Genomic DNA, 19,745 nt, shown 5'->3' on the forward strand with positions numbered 1-19,745 from the left:
TACTCTTCTAGAGGTGAGAGTACGGTAGGAGGTAAGATAGACCTAACTCCTGGGTTTTATGTATCACTTATTTTGGGGCCTACTAAATGCCAGAAACTAGAATATGTCTGTTAAAAAATACCAGGTCATTTATGAGGGGTATTTGGCCTTGCTGTAAAGATGCTCAGGTCCAACAATGCGGAACCAGGGTTTGATTCCCAGCTCGTGTTCTGGTTGTAGCTTTCTGCTCTCGCTGATGCTGGGAGCAGCAGCAGTAGCTCAAGTGCTTGTCCTGATTGTCTCTTAAGTAAAATATGGCAGAGCAGAGTTTGATCGCAGGCCAGAACTCACATACATTCACTGTGTAGTCAGCCTGATTTACAAATGACGCAGTCCTTGCAACACACACACACACACACACACACACACACACACACACACAAACGCAGAGTCATTAGGAGGGAGGGATTGGAGAGGGGAGAGAAAGGAAAAGAAGGAAGATAAACACTATCAACAATCTAATTTCTCTTGACATTTTCTGTCTTTGATTCCTTATGTGTGTGCGTGTGTGTGTATCAAGGTGTGTATTAGGTGTGGGTGTGTGTATCTTAAACACAGGCGGTGTTTTATTGAGTAGTGCCTCTTTTACAGCATATTATAAATGTTTTGCAGGCTAGTACATTTTGTATAATGAAGTCTTAAAGAGCTCCATGGTGTTTCATAATTTGTGTTGTGATTTACCTAACTGGTATCCTTCTGCTGTTCAGTTTCATGAACCTTGCTGTCATGATTCTCCTTACAATGAAATCTTGTAACAAATCTGTGACTGAAAACGCCTCTAAGAGTGCTATTAGACCGCTGTGTCAATGTTTCTGCGCTGTCTTCATACATTCTGTGCTGTGTGAAGTGACGGTGTTAACAGTGTACACATGTTTTTCCTTCCAGGTTAGTGGATGACAGATGTGTAGTTCACCCAGAGGCCGGGGACCTTGCCAACCCTCCCAAGAAGTTCAGGGGTAAGAAATCAATGTCTTTAATAAATATATGATTTAAAGGGCAGATGATTATTTTGCGTTTGAAAATAAGCAATGATAATGCTTTTTTCAATGTGAAAGTTTCAGATATGTTTTTTTTAAACTTTTCTATTTTATACACAGAGAGATTGAACAGAAAATTTTGAATTTGTTTTGCTGGACAATAGTATCTGTTGTAAAAAAAAATCTTGGTAATAAATGTGAAAGGCTGCTGTTTAAGGCAGTAAATGCAGCCAAAGAACATTTATATATTGCTGTGACTGTTAATATTACAAATGTTAGTGTGTCACTGTCAGCTCTGTATCTTTGCAAAAGTTCCAATAGTGTGACAATGAGTTGTTAAACTTAGCTTTTGAAATGGCATTTTGGATATAACTAGCAATTATCTTAGAAGTATAATTTTTAGTAGTAGCTTAATCGTCTCAGCTGAGAAATGGGTTAAGGTAGGAAGCTTGAATTTAACTCCGCTGTTCTAAAAGAAGGATTGGTGGAAGCTCTAGAGAATCAGAAAACTAAAAACACTTAGGAAATGCTTGACCAAATTACTGTTGAACTTTGTGTCTACATAGAATAAGAAGTGTAATTTTCAAGCACCATGCATCTTGAGCGCTTGTAGGCAGGCATTCTCACCATGTAAAAAGCAGCTGGTGAGTTGAGAGGGTGCTTCAGGGCCGCATCTCCAAGTCAGCCTGTGCTGATTCCCGTGCTGGGGATGGGAGCTACGTAGCACTTGGAGTGTTTTACCATGTTTCATGCTCTGTCATTTATGTATGTATACACACCACCCATGTATGTATGTGCATAAAAGAACTGTTTATATATACATATATACACACAGAGAGAGAATGGTGCATGTATATGTAAAGGAGCTATTATATATACATAATAATAATCTTCATAATGTCTTTTTTTCCATAAGTGCAGAGAGGATGACACGCACAAAAAGTCATTTGGATTACATTGATGTCACTTAATGCCTTTGGATAAGGGAACCCTATTTTTCCCCAAATGGAGAAGGCATAAAGCAAACTTTGGAAGGGGAAGCTGCCCCTTAGAGACATCCATAGAACTACAGAACAGGAGCTCCTGTATTCCTGGGCAAGTGAGGCCACCTTGCAGTGAACAGTCTGCACGGAGGGTGGGTTCCCCATCAACTGTCACCAGGGACAGCTGGCAGGTGTGCCTGGTAGGCTCTTGGAGTCCACAACACACCTGCCAGAAGCTGTGTAAAAAACACGTGTAGAATGGCATGAAAGATGGAAAAGGGGAGGGCAGGAAAACCCTCAAGGAAGGGCAGAGTATGAGTGAAGGACAGGTGTGTCACGCAGGTGTGAGCACGTTGGATGAGGATGTGCAGCGAGTGCTCTGTAGGCACTCCGCTCCCTTCATCTGCCATTGGAGGAGCACTCTGAGCTCCAGAGTCGTGATGCGAAGTCCACCAGATCCACAGCTGGGCACTGCTGGCCACAGAAATGATGGAGAAGCAAACTGGAACAGCATATTTGTGTTGTGACAGGAAGGAGCATGCGAGTCACTTGCTGTGTCTTCCCATGGAGTCCTCTAAGTACTCCGAAACTCAGGGCGTTTTGCCAATGGGCCGTGATGGTTGAGCTGGGTAAGGATGAGAACAATGCTCATTATACGAGGCTTCGTGAACCTTGAACTCTGTGCAGGGAATAAATGTCGCAGTGTTCTAACTCAATGCACAAGTGCTGGTTACCTCAGAAAAGTGTGATATGTTTGTGTTACACCTATTTGACTCTGTTCTTACAGTCTGCCAGGGCAGAATTTTATATTTTATTTTTTCTGTGTTTACCAGGCATTGTATTTTTCCCATAGTAGACATCCCAACAGATGTTTCAGAAAATTCATGGAAACATGGATTTAAAAAATAAGTTTATTTTGGGCCTGGCACAATAACCCAGTGGCTAAAGACCTCTCCTTGTATGCCCGGGATCTCTTATGGGTGGTGGTTTGTGTCCTGGCTACTCCATTCCCCATCCAGCTCCCTGCTTGTGGCCTGGGAAAGCAGTTGAGGACTGCCCAGGGCTTTGGGACCCGGATCCCATGTGGGAGACCTGGAAGAAGCTCCTGGCTCCTGGCTTTGGATTGGCACAATTCTGGCCGTGGTGTCCACTTAGGGAATAAACTAGCAGACAAAAGATCTTTCTTCTCTGTCTCTCATTCTCTGTGTAAATCTACCTTTCCAGTAAAAATAAATTAATCTTTTTTAAAAGGTTTATTTTGAAATTAATTGAAATTCCTGTGTTTTCCCTAATACATGTTTTCCCCAAATGTTTCGAAGAGGGCTCATACACATGGATTTCAAAGGGTTTTGTACCTGGATCAACTTATTTTTTAATTACTCATTCCATGAGCTTTTAAATAGACCCTCATTGTCAGTAGATACTTTTGGATGAGAACGCAAATGATTCCTGGATTCAGGTGATAAATCTTGATCCCCAGGAATACCTCAGCTTTTACAGCCATGAGCTTGGGCAGCTGATTCCTCTGTGTTTAGAGGGAGATTGGGCCTTCAAAGATAAACATTTAGGGCTGTTAACTGCCTTTTCTCCTTTCTTCCATCTTAGAAAATTGTTTTCAAGTACAGTGATGATCTCAGAGTGTCTGAGGGGACCCGTGAGATTCTGTCTGTACATACCCAAGACATAATGATGTGCAAAAACGTTGTCGCGTTATTTGCCGGGCACTGATGCAGAGCATGAATCACACTTGCGGGCACCCAGTCTCTCTGCGGGACAAGGGCTTTTCCTGTAATCTGAGGCTTTGGGTCATTTTCCTGCCTATTTGCTCTCTTTTTCCATCTCCAGCTTAAGAGGAGCCCATCTATCTTGCTCTGGTCATCACTGGCAACTGAGAGTCCTTGCCACCGAGGAACCGGGCTCCCTTTTAGCTGAAAGCCCCTGAGTCGTTGAAGCCCATCCTGCTAGCCGGGGAGGACAGTTCCCTGGGTGAGGCTCACTGCTGCTTGGGCCTCATATCGCTTAGCAGCCAAGAGCAAGCACCGTTATGCCGTGTGCCCCAACCTTCCATGTAACTTGTTCCTTCCTGCTCTGGTCTTAGCCCAGCCTCTGCCTTGGTGGCTTTGCTCTGTGCCCTTTGTGTGGTTTTACCCAGCATTTCTAGTTCCCTCTGCTGAATTTCCAGAACACCTTCGCTGATGGTTATTGTTAGGTGATGAGAGCAGGCAGTTACCTCAGATGAGGTTTTCTGATTTGAAAAGGTTTTTGTTCTTCATGTTTCATGTATGAACAAGTGAATCTTCATGTTAAAATTGTTAGGCAATGAAAAGTAAGTCAGGGACAGTGCTTCAGATTTGTGAATGGGGCACCCCAGTTATAAGAAAGTTGGAATAATGCCTGCAGGTACACAGACACTCATCGTTAGATATTCTTCTGTTTGTGTCTTGTTTTCGCTTATGAATAGAACAGGCCTATTTAGCAAACATTTTCCAAAGGTTATTAAAAAAATCTGGTAGACAGCTGTTTTTCAGTGGAAGCTACATAATCAGTGATATTAACCAAAGCATGGCAACTTTAAGTGAACACAGTTCCTCTCATGATCCGATAGTCCCTGTGCTGTGTCACAGTGCGTAGTTGCTGCCTGCAGTACTGGCATCTCATGAGCACAGCTGCTTTCAAGTCCTGGCTGCTCTGCTTCCAGTCCAGCTCCCCTGTGGTGTGCGGGGGAAAGCTGCAGATGACTGCCCAGCTGCTTGGGTCCCTGCCACCTAGCTGAGAGACCCAGATACTGCTCCTGGCTGTTGGCTTTGGCTTAGTCCCACCCAGCCATTGTGGCCACTTGAGGAGTGAATCAGTAGGTGGAAGAGCTCTTCTCTCTATTTCTCTAAGTTTACCTTTCCAATATATATGAAAAGAAATATATAAATATGTATGTGTAAAATATGTATGTATTTCTAAAAGAAATTGAACCTTTTGAATAAACTTGGATGTATAGAGGAATTGGGAAGTCAGAATGGAGAATTCTTCCCTCCCACCCTGCCCCTAACACTTGCGTCTCACATAACCAGGAACATTTGTCACAAGGAAGTCATCATTTGTACATCAATACTGGTGAATTCCAGGCTGCCTCGGGATCTCTCCAACTGTGTCCCTCTTCCAGGATCCCATGTTGCATCTCTGCACTCTTTTCTGGTGGATTATGTTTCTCAGTCTTTCCTGGTTTTTCATGACCTTAATACTTCTGGGGAGCTCCGATCAGATGTTGTATGCAATCCCTCTAGCTGGGTCAGTCTCATGTAAATTGGACTGGAGGGAAGGTTTTGAGGAGGGTGGTACAGAGCTTAAGTGCCTTTCTCTGTATTACATTGGGTTACTAATAGTGACATGGCTTAGCACTGGTCTCAGTTTTTAGTAAACAATTTAGTTCTTTTAGTTGATTTTGCTTTGTCTGATCTATCTTTTCTTTTCTTTTCTTTTCTTTTCTTTTCTTTTCTTTTCTTTTCTTTTCTTTCTTTCTTTCTTTCTTTCTTTCTTTCTTTCTTTCTTTCTTTCTTTCTTTCTTTCTTTCTTTCTTTCTTTCTTCTTCCTTTTTCTTTCTTTTCTTTTCTGGTTCCTTTTCATGCTTCTTTATTCTCCAGAAAACAGTTCTATTGAGACACATGCCTTTCCGTTAGTAGGCCAAACTCATGCACATCCCCTGAGACAGCTTTGTGTGGTTGCTTCCTATCACATAAAACTTAGAGGTTAAGAGAGAAGCCAGGACCCGCGGCCACGAGGGTCCAGGGCAGAGAAGGCCACCCTGCTCTTGGCTGATTATGTTCTCCCCAGGAATGGGCCTTTGGCCTTTAAAGCTGCTACTTTCACACACACACACACACACACACACACACACACACACACACGTTAGATTTATTTTTATTTTTGTTGGAAAGTCAGACATAGATAGAGGAGTAGAGACAGAGGGGGAAATCTTCTGTCTGCTGAATCATTCCCCAAGTGACTGCGATGGCTGGAGCTGAGCCAATCCGAAGCCAGGAGTCTGGAGCTTTTTCCGGATCCCCCATGTGGGTGCAGGGTCCCAAGGCTTTGGGTCATCCTCACCTGCTTTCCCAGGCCACAAGCAGGGAGCTGGATGGGAAGCAGGGCCACCGGGAGTAGAGCCGGTGCCCATATGGGATCCTAGTGCATGCAAGGTGAGGACACCGTGCCGGGCACTGTGATCATTTAACTGCTGACTTTTTCATCATCGGTCACACCCACCAAGGAGCTACATCTGTCTGGCCATCAATCAACTTGACAAAAAAGCTTCAGAGTGTTTCAGGAACTTGAACCAAAATAGAGAATGTCTTTGCCATGCCATGGAAAAAGGGGTAGTAAAAATCAGAAACTTGCAGGGAAATTGACAAGGTTATTTCTTTAACACAATTCCTTCTGTTGTAAGTAACTTGGGAAGTTATTTTGAAAGCAGAATTGCATCTGTGGCCTCCATTCCCAGAGTTAACACACGCAGGCACGTCAGAGATCAATGTTCTTGCTAGGCAGTCATTTTTATGTTCTGTGTCATTGGACAGGTCGATTTTGTCTAACTCTGTGATTTTCCTACCATGAGCCGATTTTAAATGACTCTTCCACCTGCTTAGTAATTGCTGTATTGAATTTCTTCAGATTTCGTGTTAGTGTATGTTTTAATGACTGAAACAGTTTCAGATTTGAAATCACATAACATTTATTGGGCGTTTCGTATGTGTGATGTCAGGCTTCTGGGTTCCTATGCTTTATCATGTAGTCCTCACAGCAACTCTAAGAAATAGACCTTTTTGCTATTCCAGTAGTGCAGTTGGGAAAGTTCAGTAGAAAGAAGTGGTGCTGCCGTGTCAATGTTACTGAATTCTCTAGGGGTAGGGCTGTGCGTGAACCATGCTTTATGGCTGGAGAGCTGCAGTTGCGGCTGCTATGCCATACTCTCATTTCTACCTGCCGTCCTGGGAAGCGCCCTAGATGCTGTCTCATCCCTCACTCACACGTTGGTGTTGAAGTGTTAATCTAGAATGGTTGCGTAGCTCTTTTCTTCTGCAGTCCTCGTTCTTTTTTAGAGTTCCTTTCATCCATTGCCCACTACGCGTTCTTCAGTGGTTGCCCTGCTTGTTTTCCGGTCATGCTCCTGCTTTTCATTGTCTTCCTTAGTAGGGCAGGATAAGCGACCTAGTACCTTCAAGTTTGTTCTGAGATTTTTCCTCAATTTGTGGAGGACCACCAGAGCCTGGGAATCTTAGACCAGGACTCCCTGAGTCACCGTGAGCCTCCAATCAACCCACACTTCTGATGCAGTGGTTTGCTGTTGCTCAAGGAAGTTCAGGAACACCATGATTTACGTTGAAAAAATCTTGAATGTTCTTTTGCACTTGAGTGTTTCTGCTACTGTGTTAATCCTGGTGTTTGCAGTAAGTCTTCCTGTTAATAACCCCTTATTGCAGAGACCCTATTATTAAACTCTGAAGTGGCACTGGAAATTGGATAATGAGTTTACTCTTCTCTGTGAGGTTTCAGAGAATGGGGCCAAGAAATGGAGTGAAAACAGATTGCCGCGCCTCTTGGCATCCTCTGTTGAAGTTTGGGAGGACAGTGAAGCTGCTGTGCCTTTTGCAGGGAAGTTCTTGTGGTTCTGAGTTATTGGAGGTCTCCTAGGTCACTGCTTAAAGAAGCCCTCACACAGTTACCTAAATGACTGGCATGAGTGCTGTAGCACTGCACGTTAAGCCACTGTTTGGGATGTCCACATTTCATATTGGAGTTTGAGTCCTGGCTATTGTATTCTTCTGATCTAGCTTCTTACTAAGGCAATGGAAGATGGCCCGAATCCTTGGGTCTTGGCCATCCACATGGCAAACCCAGAAAAAGTTCTTGGCTGCTGCCCTTCAGCCTGGCTGAGCCCTGCTGTTTTGGGTATTTGGGGAGTAAACTAGGGAATGGAAGTGCTTTTTGTCTCTCTCTGCCACTTTGGTTTTCAAGTAAATAAATCATAAAGATAAATGACTGGGGTGGGCTTTTCGAAAATTTTGATTTTATTTAATTTAAAACTAGAGTAACAGAGGAGGAGTAGGGGAAAGAGACACTTCATCCAAGTTTCTCACATGGGTACAGGGATCTGAGCACTTGGGCCATTTTCTGCTGCTGCTTCTCCAGGCCCTGGTTTAGTAAGGAACTGGCTTAGAAGTGGAACAACCAGGACCGAACAGGTGCTTATGGCATTCTGGCATTGCAAGTGGCGCCTTAGCTCACTGTGCCATCGCTCTGACTCCAGGGGTTTCTTGATACAGCAGTTAAGGTGCTGCAGGGATGTTTACATGCCATTTGAAAATGTCTGGATTTGAATTCTGGCTCCAATCTCTAGTCCTGTTTTCTGCTAAGGAGCATCTTGGTAATCAGCAGAGGATGACTCCGGTAGTTGGGCCCTTTCTACCCATACAGGAGAGCTGGCCTGAGTTTCTTGGTTCTGGCTTTGGCGTGGCCCAGTTGTTGTAGGCATTGGGGACTGAACCAGTGCATGGGGGACATCTCTGTCTTATTTGTGTAGCTTTTTCCCTTTTTTCCTTCAAAATAAATGAGAAAAGATATGAAAGGTGTATTAATTTTGATTTGTAGCTTTAATTGTGAGGTTTAATTTCCTCCCTTGGGCGTAAGTGGGGGCAGATAATTAACACTTAATGATGCACATTGTTCGGGAGATAACGCCTGTCTGACTCTGTCACTTCCTACTCACGTGTCTGTATTGCGAAGTCACGTGTACTGCAGGCTCAGGTGTAGAGTTCTCCCTGTACTGTATGTCTGAATTACTAGTAATCATTAAAAATCCTTTTCTTTGAGTATTTCAGTTTAATAGCTAGCTCTACCCTTTCCAAGAATAGAAAGTCCTAAATAGTGAAATACTCTTAATGGGCCTCTGGGAGATGCTTCCTCTACATTGTCTTATTTTGTCCTTTTCACCAGACTCATTTTGTGAATGTGGAAATAGCATGTCAGAGGAGTCAGGTAGCATGGCCAAGGTCACAAGGCTCATAGGGGAGAGGAAGGTGTGTCTGAAGCTGACATCTTTGAGTCCGAGGCAGGGTACCTTCAGCAGAGGTTCATTGGATACATAGCAGGTATGATGCACGTTCCAACTGGTTGCTAAAAGTGAATGCTGCACTTAAGGAATTTATCATCTAATGAGGGAGATAAGATGATATATAAAAAACTGTAACTCAAGGTGGAAGGTAATGAGTGCTCCTTAAAAAGGTGTGGTCAGAGTATTGTGGGAGGATGAAGATTCTAATTTCCTGTTTTGAGTGATGAGGGAAGCTCCTTAATTAAGACAGCATTTGGCCCAAAGATTTGTATCTGTGGGAAGGAATCAGGCTTTTCAGGCTGAATATGCACCTGTTCATGCAAAGCTGAATTATGTTTCTTAATTTTAAAAATGTATTTCTTGAAAGATGGGAACAAGGCAAGGGGAAGATGGAGAGAGTGAGAGAGAGAGCAAGAGTGCTACCCCACCTGCCGGTTCACTTCCCAGATGTGCCCAACAATAAGACTGGACCAGGCTGAAGCCAGGAACCCAGAACTCAACCTGGGGTTCCCATTGCGTTGCAGGAGCCCAAGTGCTTGGCCCAATCACCTGCTTTCTGTATTAGCGGGAAGCTGGAATTGGAAGTGGAACCCAGGACTTGAATGAAAACATACTTTTTATGGGAAATAGGTGTTCCAAGTGGTTTGTTAACTACTGTGGTAAATGCTCAGTTCTGTAATTCTTTTTAAAATAGTGCTGATAGTGACAAAAAGAACTTTCCTGCAGGGCCAGGGCAAATTCTGGAGCCCTGACCTCCATCCAGGACTCCCATGTGTGTGCAGGGATCCCCCCATTTGGTTTGTCTTCTGATGCCTTTCAGGCACATTAACAGGGAGGTGGATGGGAAGCAGAGCAGCCCAGACTTGAAGTGGAGCTCACATAAGATGTTGGTGTGGTGTCAGTTAGCTGCTTAACTTGCAGCACCACAAAGCTGGCTGTGATATGTGAGCTTTTAAAATCTATGTTCAGGGCCCGTTGCAATACCGTAGCGCCTCGAACACGCTGGGATCCCATATGGGTGGTGGTTCTAATCCTGACTGCTCCGCTTCCCATTCAGTTCCCTGTTTGTGGCCTGGGAAAGAAGTTGAGGATGGCTCAAAGCCTTGGGACCCTGCACCCGCGAGGGAGACCTGGAAGAGGCTCCTGGCTCCTGGCTTCATATTGGCTCAGCTATGGCTGTTGTGGTCACTTAGGGAGTGAGTCAGTGGATGGAAGATCTTCCTCTCTGTCTCTCGTCCTCTCTGTATATCTGTTTTTCCAATAAAACTAAATAAATCTTTAAAAAAAAAAATCTATGTTCAGGGGCTGATGTTGTTGCATAGTGATTTAGGCTACCATCTGGGGTGCTAGTTTTTGTTCTGGCTGCTCCACCTTTCTTGCAGTTTCTTGACACATCTGGGCAAGCAGTAGAGGATAGCCTAGGTCCTTGGGCCCCTTCTGCCCACATGGGAGACCTGGATGGGGCTTCTGGAATTTGTTCATTTGTGGCGTGAACCAATGCGCTCCTCTGTTGTAATCCTTTCAAGTAAACTCTTGAAGAAAAGAAATACCACTATCTATTAAATTTCTTCATTCTCAATAAATATCGTGCTTGTCGTACACTGGAACTCACTTGCTAGTTGTTAGTGAGTCTGAAACTCTTGTTTATGTTTCTGTGTATATTTGAAGTAGTTCATAATTAAGAAAAATTAAAAACTGAATGCTTCTCTTTGTTGTTATAGCATTTTGTTATAAATAAAGAGGGCATATTGTTTTTTATTTGAGGTAGTTTTCTTTAAAACTGTTAGTAGATGACGAAAATGGGAAGCCCCTGTGTTTTTGGTCATCCTGGAGGATTAGGGGCTAGTGTCTGGGCAGGGTCTGCCCTGTCCCCTCTCCGTCTCAGGATGCACAGACCCCAGCTCAGCAGTCATTGTCAGTCCTTACTTCTGGAGGAAGAGGAGAAGGGTCATTGTAATTTTATAGATGATGCAAGAGGCTTGGGCGTAAGCTGGAAGGAGGGAGAGGTGACCCCTGTCTTACTCGGTGACTGTCACCTGTTGGAGTGCAGGTGGGGAGATGAGGGCTGGAAGTCTGCTGGTGTGAGGGCAGCACCAACTTAATGCTCTTGCTTTCTCCCTGCTATTGCTGTTCGCACACTGTGCTTTGCCCCCAAAAGGGACTCACTCTACAACTTGGGGATTTTTTTTCCTAAGACTTCCTGTTTATGGCAGTTCTATGCCTCTCAAGATTTATTGTAACATTTATATTCTGCTTTTAAGTTAAAGTTTATATTCTTTTCCTCATGACTTCAGCTTCATTTGAATTCATTTATCTTTTGAAGTCGTCACAGCCTTACATTTAAAAACCTTTTTGTTGAGAAACAAAGCCTGCATTCAAAGAATGTGTGTAATAAATGTGCGTATGTGTCTGAGAATGTGTGTGTATGTGCAGATAGGTGTGTGTAAGTATATGGATATAGTTTATATTGATATAGATAAAGATCTGATAACAGTGCAGAACTGCCAAATAGCCTTGCTCTTTAAAAAAATTTAAGCGTATTTTTAGGTTCATAAAAGAACACTAATTGAACATTAATTGAACATTAAGCACAAATATTTTGCATATACCTCATGGTTCTAGATATGCACAATGTCTTCCGGTGTCATAGTCCCACACCAGAGCGGTGCATTTGTTATAGCTGTAGAACCTGTGTGGACACACCTTCGTCACTGTGTTGAAGTTCCTGGTTTATGTCAGGGTCCACTCCTGCTGCTGTGTGCTCAGTGACATGCCACGTCCCTGTCAGTAGCTGCAGAACAGTTCCACTGCCCTGAAAATCTTCTGCCTGTCCAACCCTGGCCCTCTTCCAGCCTCTGGCCACTCACTTATGGCTGATTTAATGCACAGCTCTCTAGTGACCTGTTATGCTGAGCACCTTTTTATTTTTCGTCTTGCCATTTATACATCTTTTGTAAGGTGTCGGCTCAGGTCCTTTGTTCGTTTTTATTTGTTTTTAGATTTATTTATTTATTTTAGAAATGCACAGTGACAGGGAGAGGAGAGTGCCATCTTCTGAGACTCAATACTGTCTCTCTTCAATTGCTGAGTTACTTAAAATTTGTTTTTGCTTGGGATAAGGCATGATGGCTCAACTGGCTAATCATCTGCTTGCAAGTCTCGGAGTCTGTATGGGTGTCAGTTCATGTCCTGGCTGCTCCACTGCCCATCCAGCTCCTGCTTGTGGCCTAGGAAAACAGTACAGGATGGCTTAAGGCCTTGGGACCCTACTACATGGATAACAGAGTCTGAAGTTCTTTGATATCACCTGCTGTCTCCCAAGATGCACATTAGCAGAAAGACAGACTCAGAAAAGAAGCCTGGAATTAATCAGGCACCCCAAAATGGGATTTGAGGGTCCCACACAGTCTTTTAACTAGTGGGTCAAATGATGCCCTGAGAGGTTTATTTATTTATTTGAAAGGTGCAGTGGCATACACGCTCAGGCAGAATAAGAAAGAGAAAATCTTCCATCCTGTGATTCACTTCCCAAATGTTCGTAATGGCTGTGGCTTGGTCAGCTACAGTTAAGAGCTTGAAATTCCATCTGGTTTCCCTCATGAATGACAAGAGCCCAAGCATTTGGGCCAGCTTCAGTTGCCTTCCCAGGTTCATCAGCAGGGATCTGGATTGCTAGGGCAGCAGTGGGAGCCTGAATCAGTGCTGATAAGGATGTCGGTGCTGGATAGCACACTATGTCATTGCAACTGCCCTGAGAGCTGTTGTTCACTTCATCTTTCTTACTGTGGTGAAGTCACGTTTGAGTCTGCTGATCTGTGCTTTGCTCTTGGTTTCTTTAGTCCAGACTTTGTTGGAGCTCGCAGGAGAGTACCTGCAAAAGATGCACAACTTTGCAAAAGATGCACAGCTTCAGCATCCTCCTTGTACCCTTCTTTAGTTCTGCTTCATCCCTGCTTTATCCTGCTTGCTCTGCCTTAAAAAATTTGTGTGCGCCAGTATTTCTGCATTTAATTTGTCTAGATTTGCTTGGTGTTTGCAAAGCTCATGTAATTTCCTTGGGTAAGACTTACATTATGATAGTATGACACCTTGTAATTTAAATAATAGCTATGGAGGGAAGAACAACAGTTAGAAACTATTCTTCCTTGGAGAAAGAGCCTGCTGTGATGAATGATGGATTTCAGAGCAGACCTGGGCTTGCTTGTGTGGCTTGATTTACATGGATATAGGAAGGAACTGCTGATTTGAATTTGATTTCAAACACAACCCTAGGTAGAGTTGTGTAAGCGAAGGGTGAAAGAATAACGTTTTTTTTTACTGCTACAGGAAGCAAATTCTTATTGTACTTGGGTGTTCCCTTGTGTAATGAATGTGCCTCAGTGGTTTTTGTCTGGGGAGTTTTTTTTTAATAAACGATATATATATATAGTTATATATATCGTTTTATATATATATATATAGTTGAGATAGGGAGGGAGGGAGGGAAGGAAGAAGGGATGGAGGATGGAGGGCTTATAGAGGGAGAGGGGAAAGGAGGGAGGAATAGGAGAAGAGAGAGAAGTGAGGGAAGAGATTGGTTGATAGAGACACCCGCTGCATTACTCCCTAAATGCTTGCAACAACTGGGTCTGGGCCAGGCCAAAGCCAGGAGCCATGTGCTCCGTCCGGATGGCAGGAACCTGCTGCTGCCGGAGTGTGTATTAACAGGCAGCTAGGATTGGGAGTGGTACTCAAGCTGAAACACAGGCCCTCAGTAAAGGATGCAGGCATCCCAGGCAGCATCCTCACCAGAGCACCAACACCGTCCCTGAAGTGTGTCTTGCGGTAGGTAAGGATTTGTATATCTTTCATTTATTTTCTATAGCTTATATTTCACTTATTTCTAAGCATTTCTGCCCTCCTGGTACTTATATTTGGCCTCTTGCTGGGGAAGACCATGTCATATTTCGGATGTGATCCATAGAAAACCAATAACTTGTTGTTTGAAAAACTCTTAGTTAAGTCTCATACCGGTTTTGTGTTTCCGTTGGCTTTTAATAAGATAATCGGACAGAGAATCCTGGCTAATTTCATTGGAACTAAGGAGAATATAGACAATCTGCCTGTTTCTTGTGTGCCCAGCTCTGTTGGGACTACAGACCCATGAGGGTGGTCATGGAGGCTGCATTTTTGGTGGACTCTGGGAATTGAACAGGGCAGTTGGCTGCCGAGTGTGTTACCTGTCCTGCTTGGAGCTTCTCCTTCCAGTTTCTTTTCTGTGGAGACTTGAATATCCTCTCTTCCAGGAAGTGGCTTTTTTATAGTGGCCTGCGGGTCTGTTTTATTTTTGAAAATTTGATTTAGTTTTATTTTTATTGGAAAATCAGATTTATAGAGAGAAGGAGAGAGAGAGAGGAAAGATCTTCTATCCGCTGATTCATTCCCCAAGTGGCCGCACTGGTCACAGCTAAGCTGATCTGAAGCCAGGAGCCAGGAACTTCTTCCAGGTCCCCACAGTCCCGGGCCACAAGCAGGGAGCTGGATGGGAAATGAAGCAGCCAGAAAATATATAGGCACCCATGTGAGATCCTGGCGGATACAAGGTGAGGACTTTAACCACTAGGCACTGTGCCAGGCCTCTGGGGGTCTGTTTTAACAGAAATATTATACTCTTAAATGTTATACTCTTGGAACTTGTCAACACTATTTTGGCTTGGAAGATTAGAGAAAGGCCAATATTATGATTGGGAAGATCCCAAGTAAGGGTCATTGGCCCTAACAGAATTGATCATGTAAGAGTCAACTACAAGATAAAAACAGACCACACATAACGTGAAGGAAGAAGTGAACATGAGCAAGCCTGTTATATGCTAGGCAGAATGTTGTTACTCTCAAATTTTCCCATTCAGTAAATCTTTAATGACTAGAAAAGGAGACATCAGTGAATATGAAATGAGAATGTACACTGTACTTTTTCATGTTGTATCTAATTAAGGAAGCAGGAAGATTAGAACTGGGGAGGTAGAAGGTAAGGAAGATGCAGAAAGGCGGTGGAAAGAACCCACCCTGCTCAGAGTGAGCCTGGATCCGAGCCCTGAAGAGGCACAGGGAGGAGAGCTTGCCTGACTTCGTGATTGGAGCAGTGTTCTTGAGAATCAATAGTAGCTTATATTATCATCATTTGGAATTCTAGTGCATGTTTCAACATTTTTTTGTGTTTTGGTGAACTTTAAAAATGTTAAGATGGATTTGGAAGGCACAAAAACAGATATCTTCCATCTACTGGTTTACCCCCAAGGGTCTGCAATTGCTGAAGGCTGGAGAGGGTGTTCGATTTGAGTCTCCCACATCAATGGCAGGAACCTTACTATTGGGGTCACCATCTTCTGCCTCCCAGCAGGTCTGCATTGGTAGGAACTAGACTCAGGAATGGAGCTGTTACTCAGATATTGTCACTCCAGTAAGAGATGGGGGTGTCCCACACTGCGTTTTAAGTGCTGTGCCGAATGCTTGCCTGTAAGCAGTTGTTCTGAACATATCCAGAACTTTGTGTGAATTTCTGGGAATTCCTAAGTAGTCCAACGACGGGCAGCCACCATTGCTGTCACTTTTCCCATTTTCTGCATCCCAAGGAGAGCATTTTTTTTTCGGGGGACTCTGTCTACAACATGATCACACAATGTGGTGCCCCTTGGGAATCCAATAAAATCAAGCAGAGGTGGATTTGGATCAGAGTCAGAGAAAGAATAACTGTTAAGCTACATAAATGTTTTCATGCAGTTGAAAAGTTATGCAAAGTATGAAAACCAGCTAGTCCTTATCTAAACTGCGGATGCAGTGGAAGGAACAGTCTCAAGACTTGGAGAGACTTAACATAGACAGGAAGAACTTTATTACTAACAAAGAGGGCTCTTAAAACTCAGATGAGCTTTTAGATGTCTCATATGAACTCTTCTAAAAGGAGACTGTTTACCCGTGGAAACTATTAATCCTGTATGTGAATTGGCCACTGCAGACCTATAGCTAGCAATTCTTCAGGATTATCCGTGGTGGAGATAACTTAACATCTGCGCTTAAAGTCACAATTCTCTACAGTGTTGGTTTAGGACCCTTATAGCTTCTAGTATAAGATGATGCTTTGCATATTTAGAGCTCAGTTGATTTTAGTTGATTTCATTTATTGTAGAAACCTTCAGAGAAGGGAGAGAGAATGGGAATCCATCATGGTCATCCCCAATTGGGCCCTGTGACTACCTCACTGGTTCTAGTAGTATGAGATTATACCTGTTACCACAGTGACCACAAACTCTGGCCCCTTTGAACTGGACATCCATTGCTCTGGACTCCAGGACAGACCATCTGTTGATCATGTGCCCTATCAGAGAGTGCCTTACATTCATATTTTCATAGATAAACTATATAAAGGAGACTAGCACACCAGGAAGTTAAGCTACGTTGCAGTATGCATCTCTACTCCTGAATAGAAAAATCCTAATGGAACTATTAAGTATACCTTCACAATAAGATACTAGATTTTCTATTATTGCCTTTATCTATAATATCATAGTAGACTTAAATAGCAGAATGAAGGACTAAACTATTGTAATAATATGGAGGAAAATGGTGGAGGGATAAGAATAGAGAGGGAGGAAGAGGAAGTGGATGGGGGGGGAATCCCTATATATATAAAACTGTATCGTGGAAAATAATAATCACAATAAAAATACAAAAAGGAAATAAAAAAGTGTCTTATAAATATACATTTATTTATAAGTTGTATTTGTATTACTGTGATAATCAGTTGTATTCATTATTGCATGTGCAGAAATTAAAAAAAATTTATTCATTTATTTGAAAAGTACAATGACAGAGGTATTTTTCCATCTGCTGGTTCATTCCTCAAAGGGCTGCAGTATCCAGGGCTCGGCCTTGCTGAAGCTAGGGGCAACAACTCCATCTAGCTTTTTTTTGTAGGTGGCAGGGACCAAGTACTTATGCCATTTTCTGTCACTTTCTTCTGTGTTTTTTTTTTTTTAAATTGATTTTCCTTTTTCCTTTTATTTATTTATTTATTTATTTTTAAGATTTATTTATTTTTATTGGAAAGTCAGATATACATAGAAGAGGAGAGACAGAGAGGAAGATCTTCCGTCCAATGATTTACTCCCCAAGTGACCGCACCGACCGGTGCTGCGCCGATCCAAAGCTAGGAGCCTAGAACCCCCTCCAGGTCTCCCACGTGGGTGTAGGGTTCCAAAGCTTTGGGCTGTCCTCCACTGCTTTCCCAGGCCACAAGCAGGGAGCTGCAATGCAAGTGGAACTGCCGGAATTAGAACTGGCGCCCATATGGGAACCCGGGGCATTCAAGGTGAGGACTTTAGCCGCTAGGCCACGCCGCCGGGCCCTTCCTTTTATTTTAGAGGCAGATTTTTACAAAGAGGAGAGACAGAAAGTCTACCATCCACCGGTTCACTCCCCAAATGGCCACAATTGCTGGAGTTGAGCTGACCTGAAGCTAGGAGCCACAAGCTTCTTCAGTGTTAATTATATGGATGCAGAGTCCCAAAGACTTAGGGCATCCTCTACTGCTTTCCCAGGCCACAGGTTGGATGGGAAGTGAAGCAGCCAGGACATGTACTGGTGCCCATTTGGGATGCTTGAAGGCTGAAGGTTAGCCAGTTGAGCCATTGCACCAGCCCTTTTGTGTTACTGTCCCAGATGCATTAACAGGAGTCTGGATGGAGGTAGAACAACCCAGGACTCTAGTCACCTCTCTGACATGGGATGCTGGCACCTCATGTGGCTGTTGAACCTACTATACCACATTGGCCCCAGTACTCAGCTGTATTCATTATTGAACACACACAAAAGAATTCAAAAATAGAGGCGAAAAAGAGATATAAATTTAGTGTTCAGAATTTTCTTTTACACCCCAGTAGACCATTTGGGGCATGCTGGGGAGTGAGCATACCCTTTCTGAATTTGCTTCTATGGCTCTGTCTCCTAGTTCAGTCCATTTGAGGCAGTTGCTTCTTTTCGTTCTGCCCCAGGACTTGTGGTTCCTGCCTTCCTCCTCTTCTGGCTTTCTTACTAAGTCTCATGGACTCAGTGGGGCTCTGTCTAAGCTGATTGATTGTAGGTGTGTGTCACATGTCATGTGGAGCAGTTCTGTTCTCTATCTGTTGTCCCGGAGTCAGCTAGAGTGGTTCTTCTGCATTTTCAGAACATCCAGGGCAGAAATGAAGGACACGGTTCCCCTGATCATCCACCACCCTTGAGTAAAAAGACTGTGGTGGGGAGATCTCTAAATGAAAGCTGATTTGGGGAACACTGCATAGAGTGAGGATGACTCTTCTGGTGATGTGTGGGTCAGAAGAGGGGGTCCCCTGCTTTTGAAGAGATGGGGAACTTGATGCATGTGGCCTGTTCTCAAGAGAGGTGATTGCTACAAGAGGTACCCAACACAGATTGGGCATTTCTGAGTCGAAATCCCAGATTCAGACTCTGGAATGCTTGCACATGGGGACTCAGTCTGTTAAATCTATGTAGTTACCCCCAAATCCAAAAATACCTCTCAACTTCTCATCTCAGGTATTTTGGATGAATGGTAGTCAGTTTGTCAAACCATATATAAATAACTTTAGGAAGGATTGAACGGTTGAGGTCTGTAACCACAGTAACTGTTTACCCTGATGGCAAAAATGAAAATCAGGAATTTGTTGGATATTGGACTTGGAAACCTTAATCTCTTCCCTAAGGCTCAGCATGATATTTGGATATTTTCTAAATTGAGATTCTCTCTGCTGATAAACTTTGGGAATGCTATCAATGGTCAGGTTAAGGCTAGTGCTGGGAGCTAGGAACTCAATATGTGGATGGCAAGGACACTTGGGTCACCAGTGTTGTCTCCCAGGGTCTGTGTTAACAGGAAGCCGGAGTCTGTAGCCAGAGAGGGTCATTGAACTCTGTACACTTTGATGTAGGATACAGGTATCTTAACTGCTATGCTGAATGTCCATTCCCAAGTTTGCATTTGATCCAGGAGAATTCCTGAGCAGGCAGACATTACCAGAGCAGTGTTGGAAGAAACCAGCACAATTGTCGTGCGATTGGATTTGAAAGAGAGATTCTCAAGTTGGAGAGAGTCCCACAAAGACACAGTTGCAATGGACCTGCTGAGAAAGGCTGAGCTGTGAGCCTCTGTGAGCTTAGCAAATGAAGAATAGGACAAGGGACGTGGTAAAGTCTGAGGAACTTGGGTAGACAAAACTGTACCATGTTATGAGTAGCACGAAGAAGAGGTGAGTCATAGATGTTTGTAAGTCTGCATTCAATGGAAGTGGATCGAATTGCCAATATTTGAAATTTTAGGTCTGCCAAATCAGTAGTTTTGGATGGTTTCCTGTAATATATATCTGGTTTGTGTAGAGATGTGACTAATTCCTAAGATGGGCAGTGCAAATGGGGGGGAACCAAGCATTTTGGGAGTGATACGTCTCACGAGTTAGTGAGAACAAAAGACTTGCATGATCATGTTTTTAGATTCTCTAGCAGATAGAAGAGTAAATTGTGATGTTGAGAATGAGAGACTGAGAGAGAGGGAGGTTGGAAGGGAGAGAGAGGGAGGAGAAATGCATCAACTTCCATGACTTAATAAAAAGTTCA

General features: G+C 43.4%; 1 protein-coding gene across 1 annotated transcript in view; it reads left to right on the forward strand.

Moving 5' to 3' along the window:
* Window positions 1-19,745, forward strand: part of ITPR2 (inositol 1,4,5-trisphosphate receptor type 2) — a 418,343-nt gene that overhangs the window by 41,592 nt on the left and 357,006 nt on the right. Inside the window, exon 2 of the mRNA XM_058655945.1 lies at window positions 925-995. Within this exon, the coding sequence (XP_058511928.1) occupies window positions 925-995 (71 nt within the window). The remainder of the gene's footprint in view (window positions 1-924; window positions 996-19,745) is intronic.

The sequence above is a fragment of the Ochotona princeps genome, chromosome 27 (assembly GCF_030435755.1).
Source record: "Ochotona princeps isolate mOchPri1 chromosome 27, mOchPri1.hap1, whole genome shotgun sequence".
Lineage (NCBI taxonomy): Eukaryota > Metazoa > Chordata > Mammalia > Lagomorpha > Ochotonidae > Ochotona > Ochotona princeps.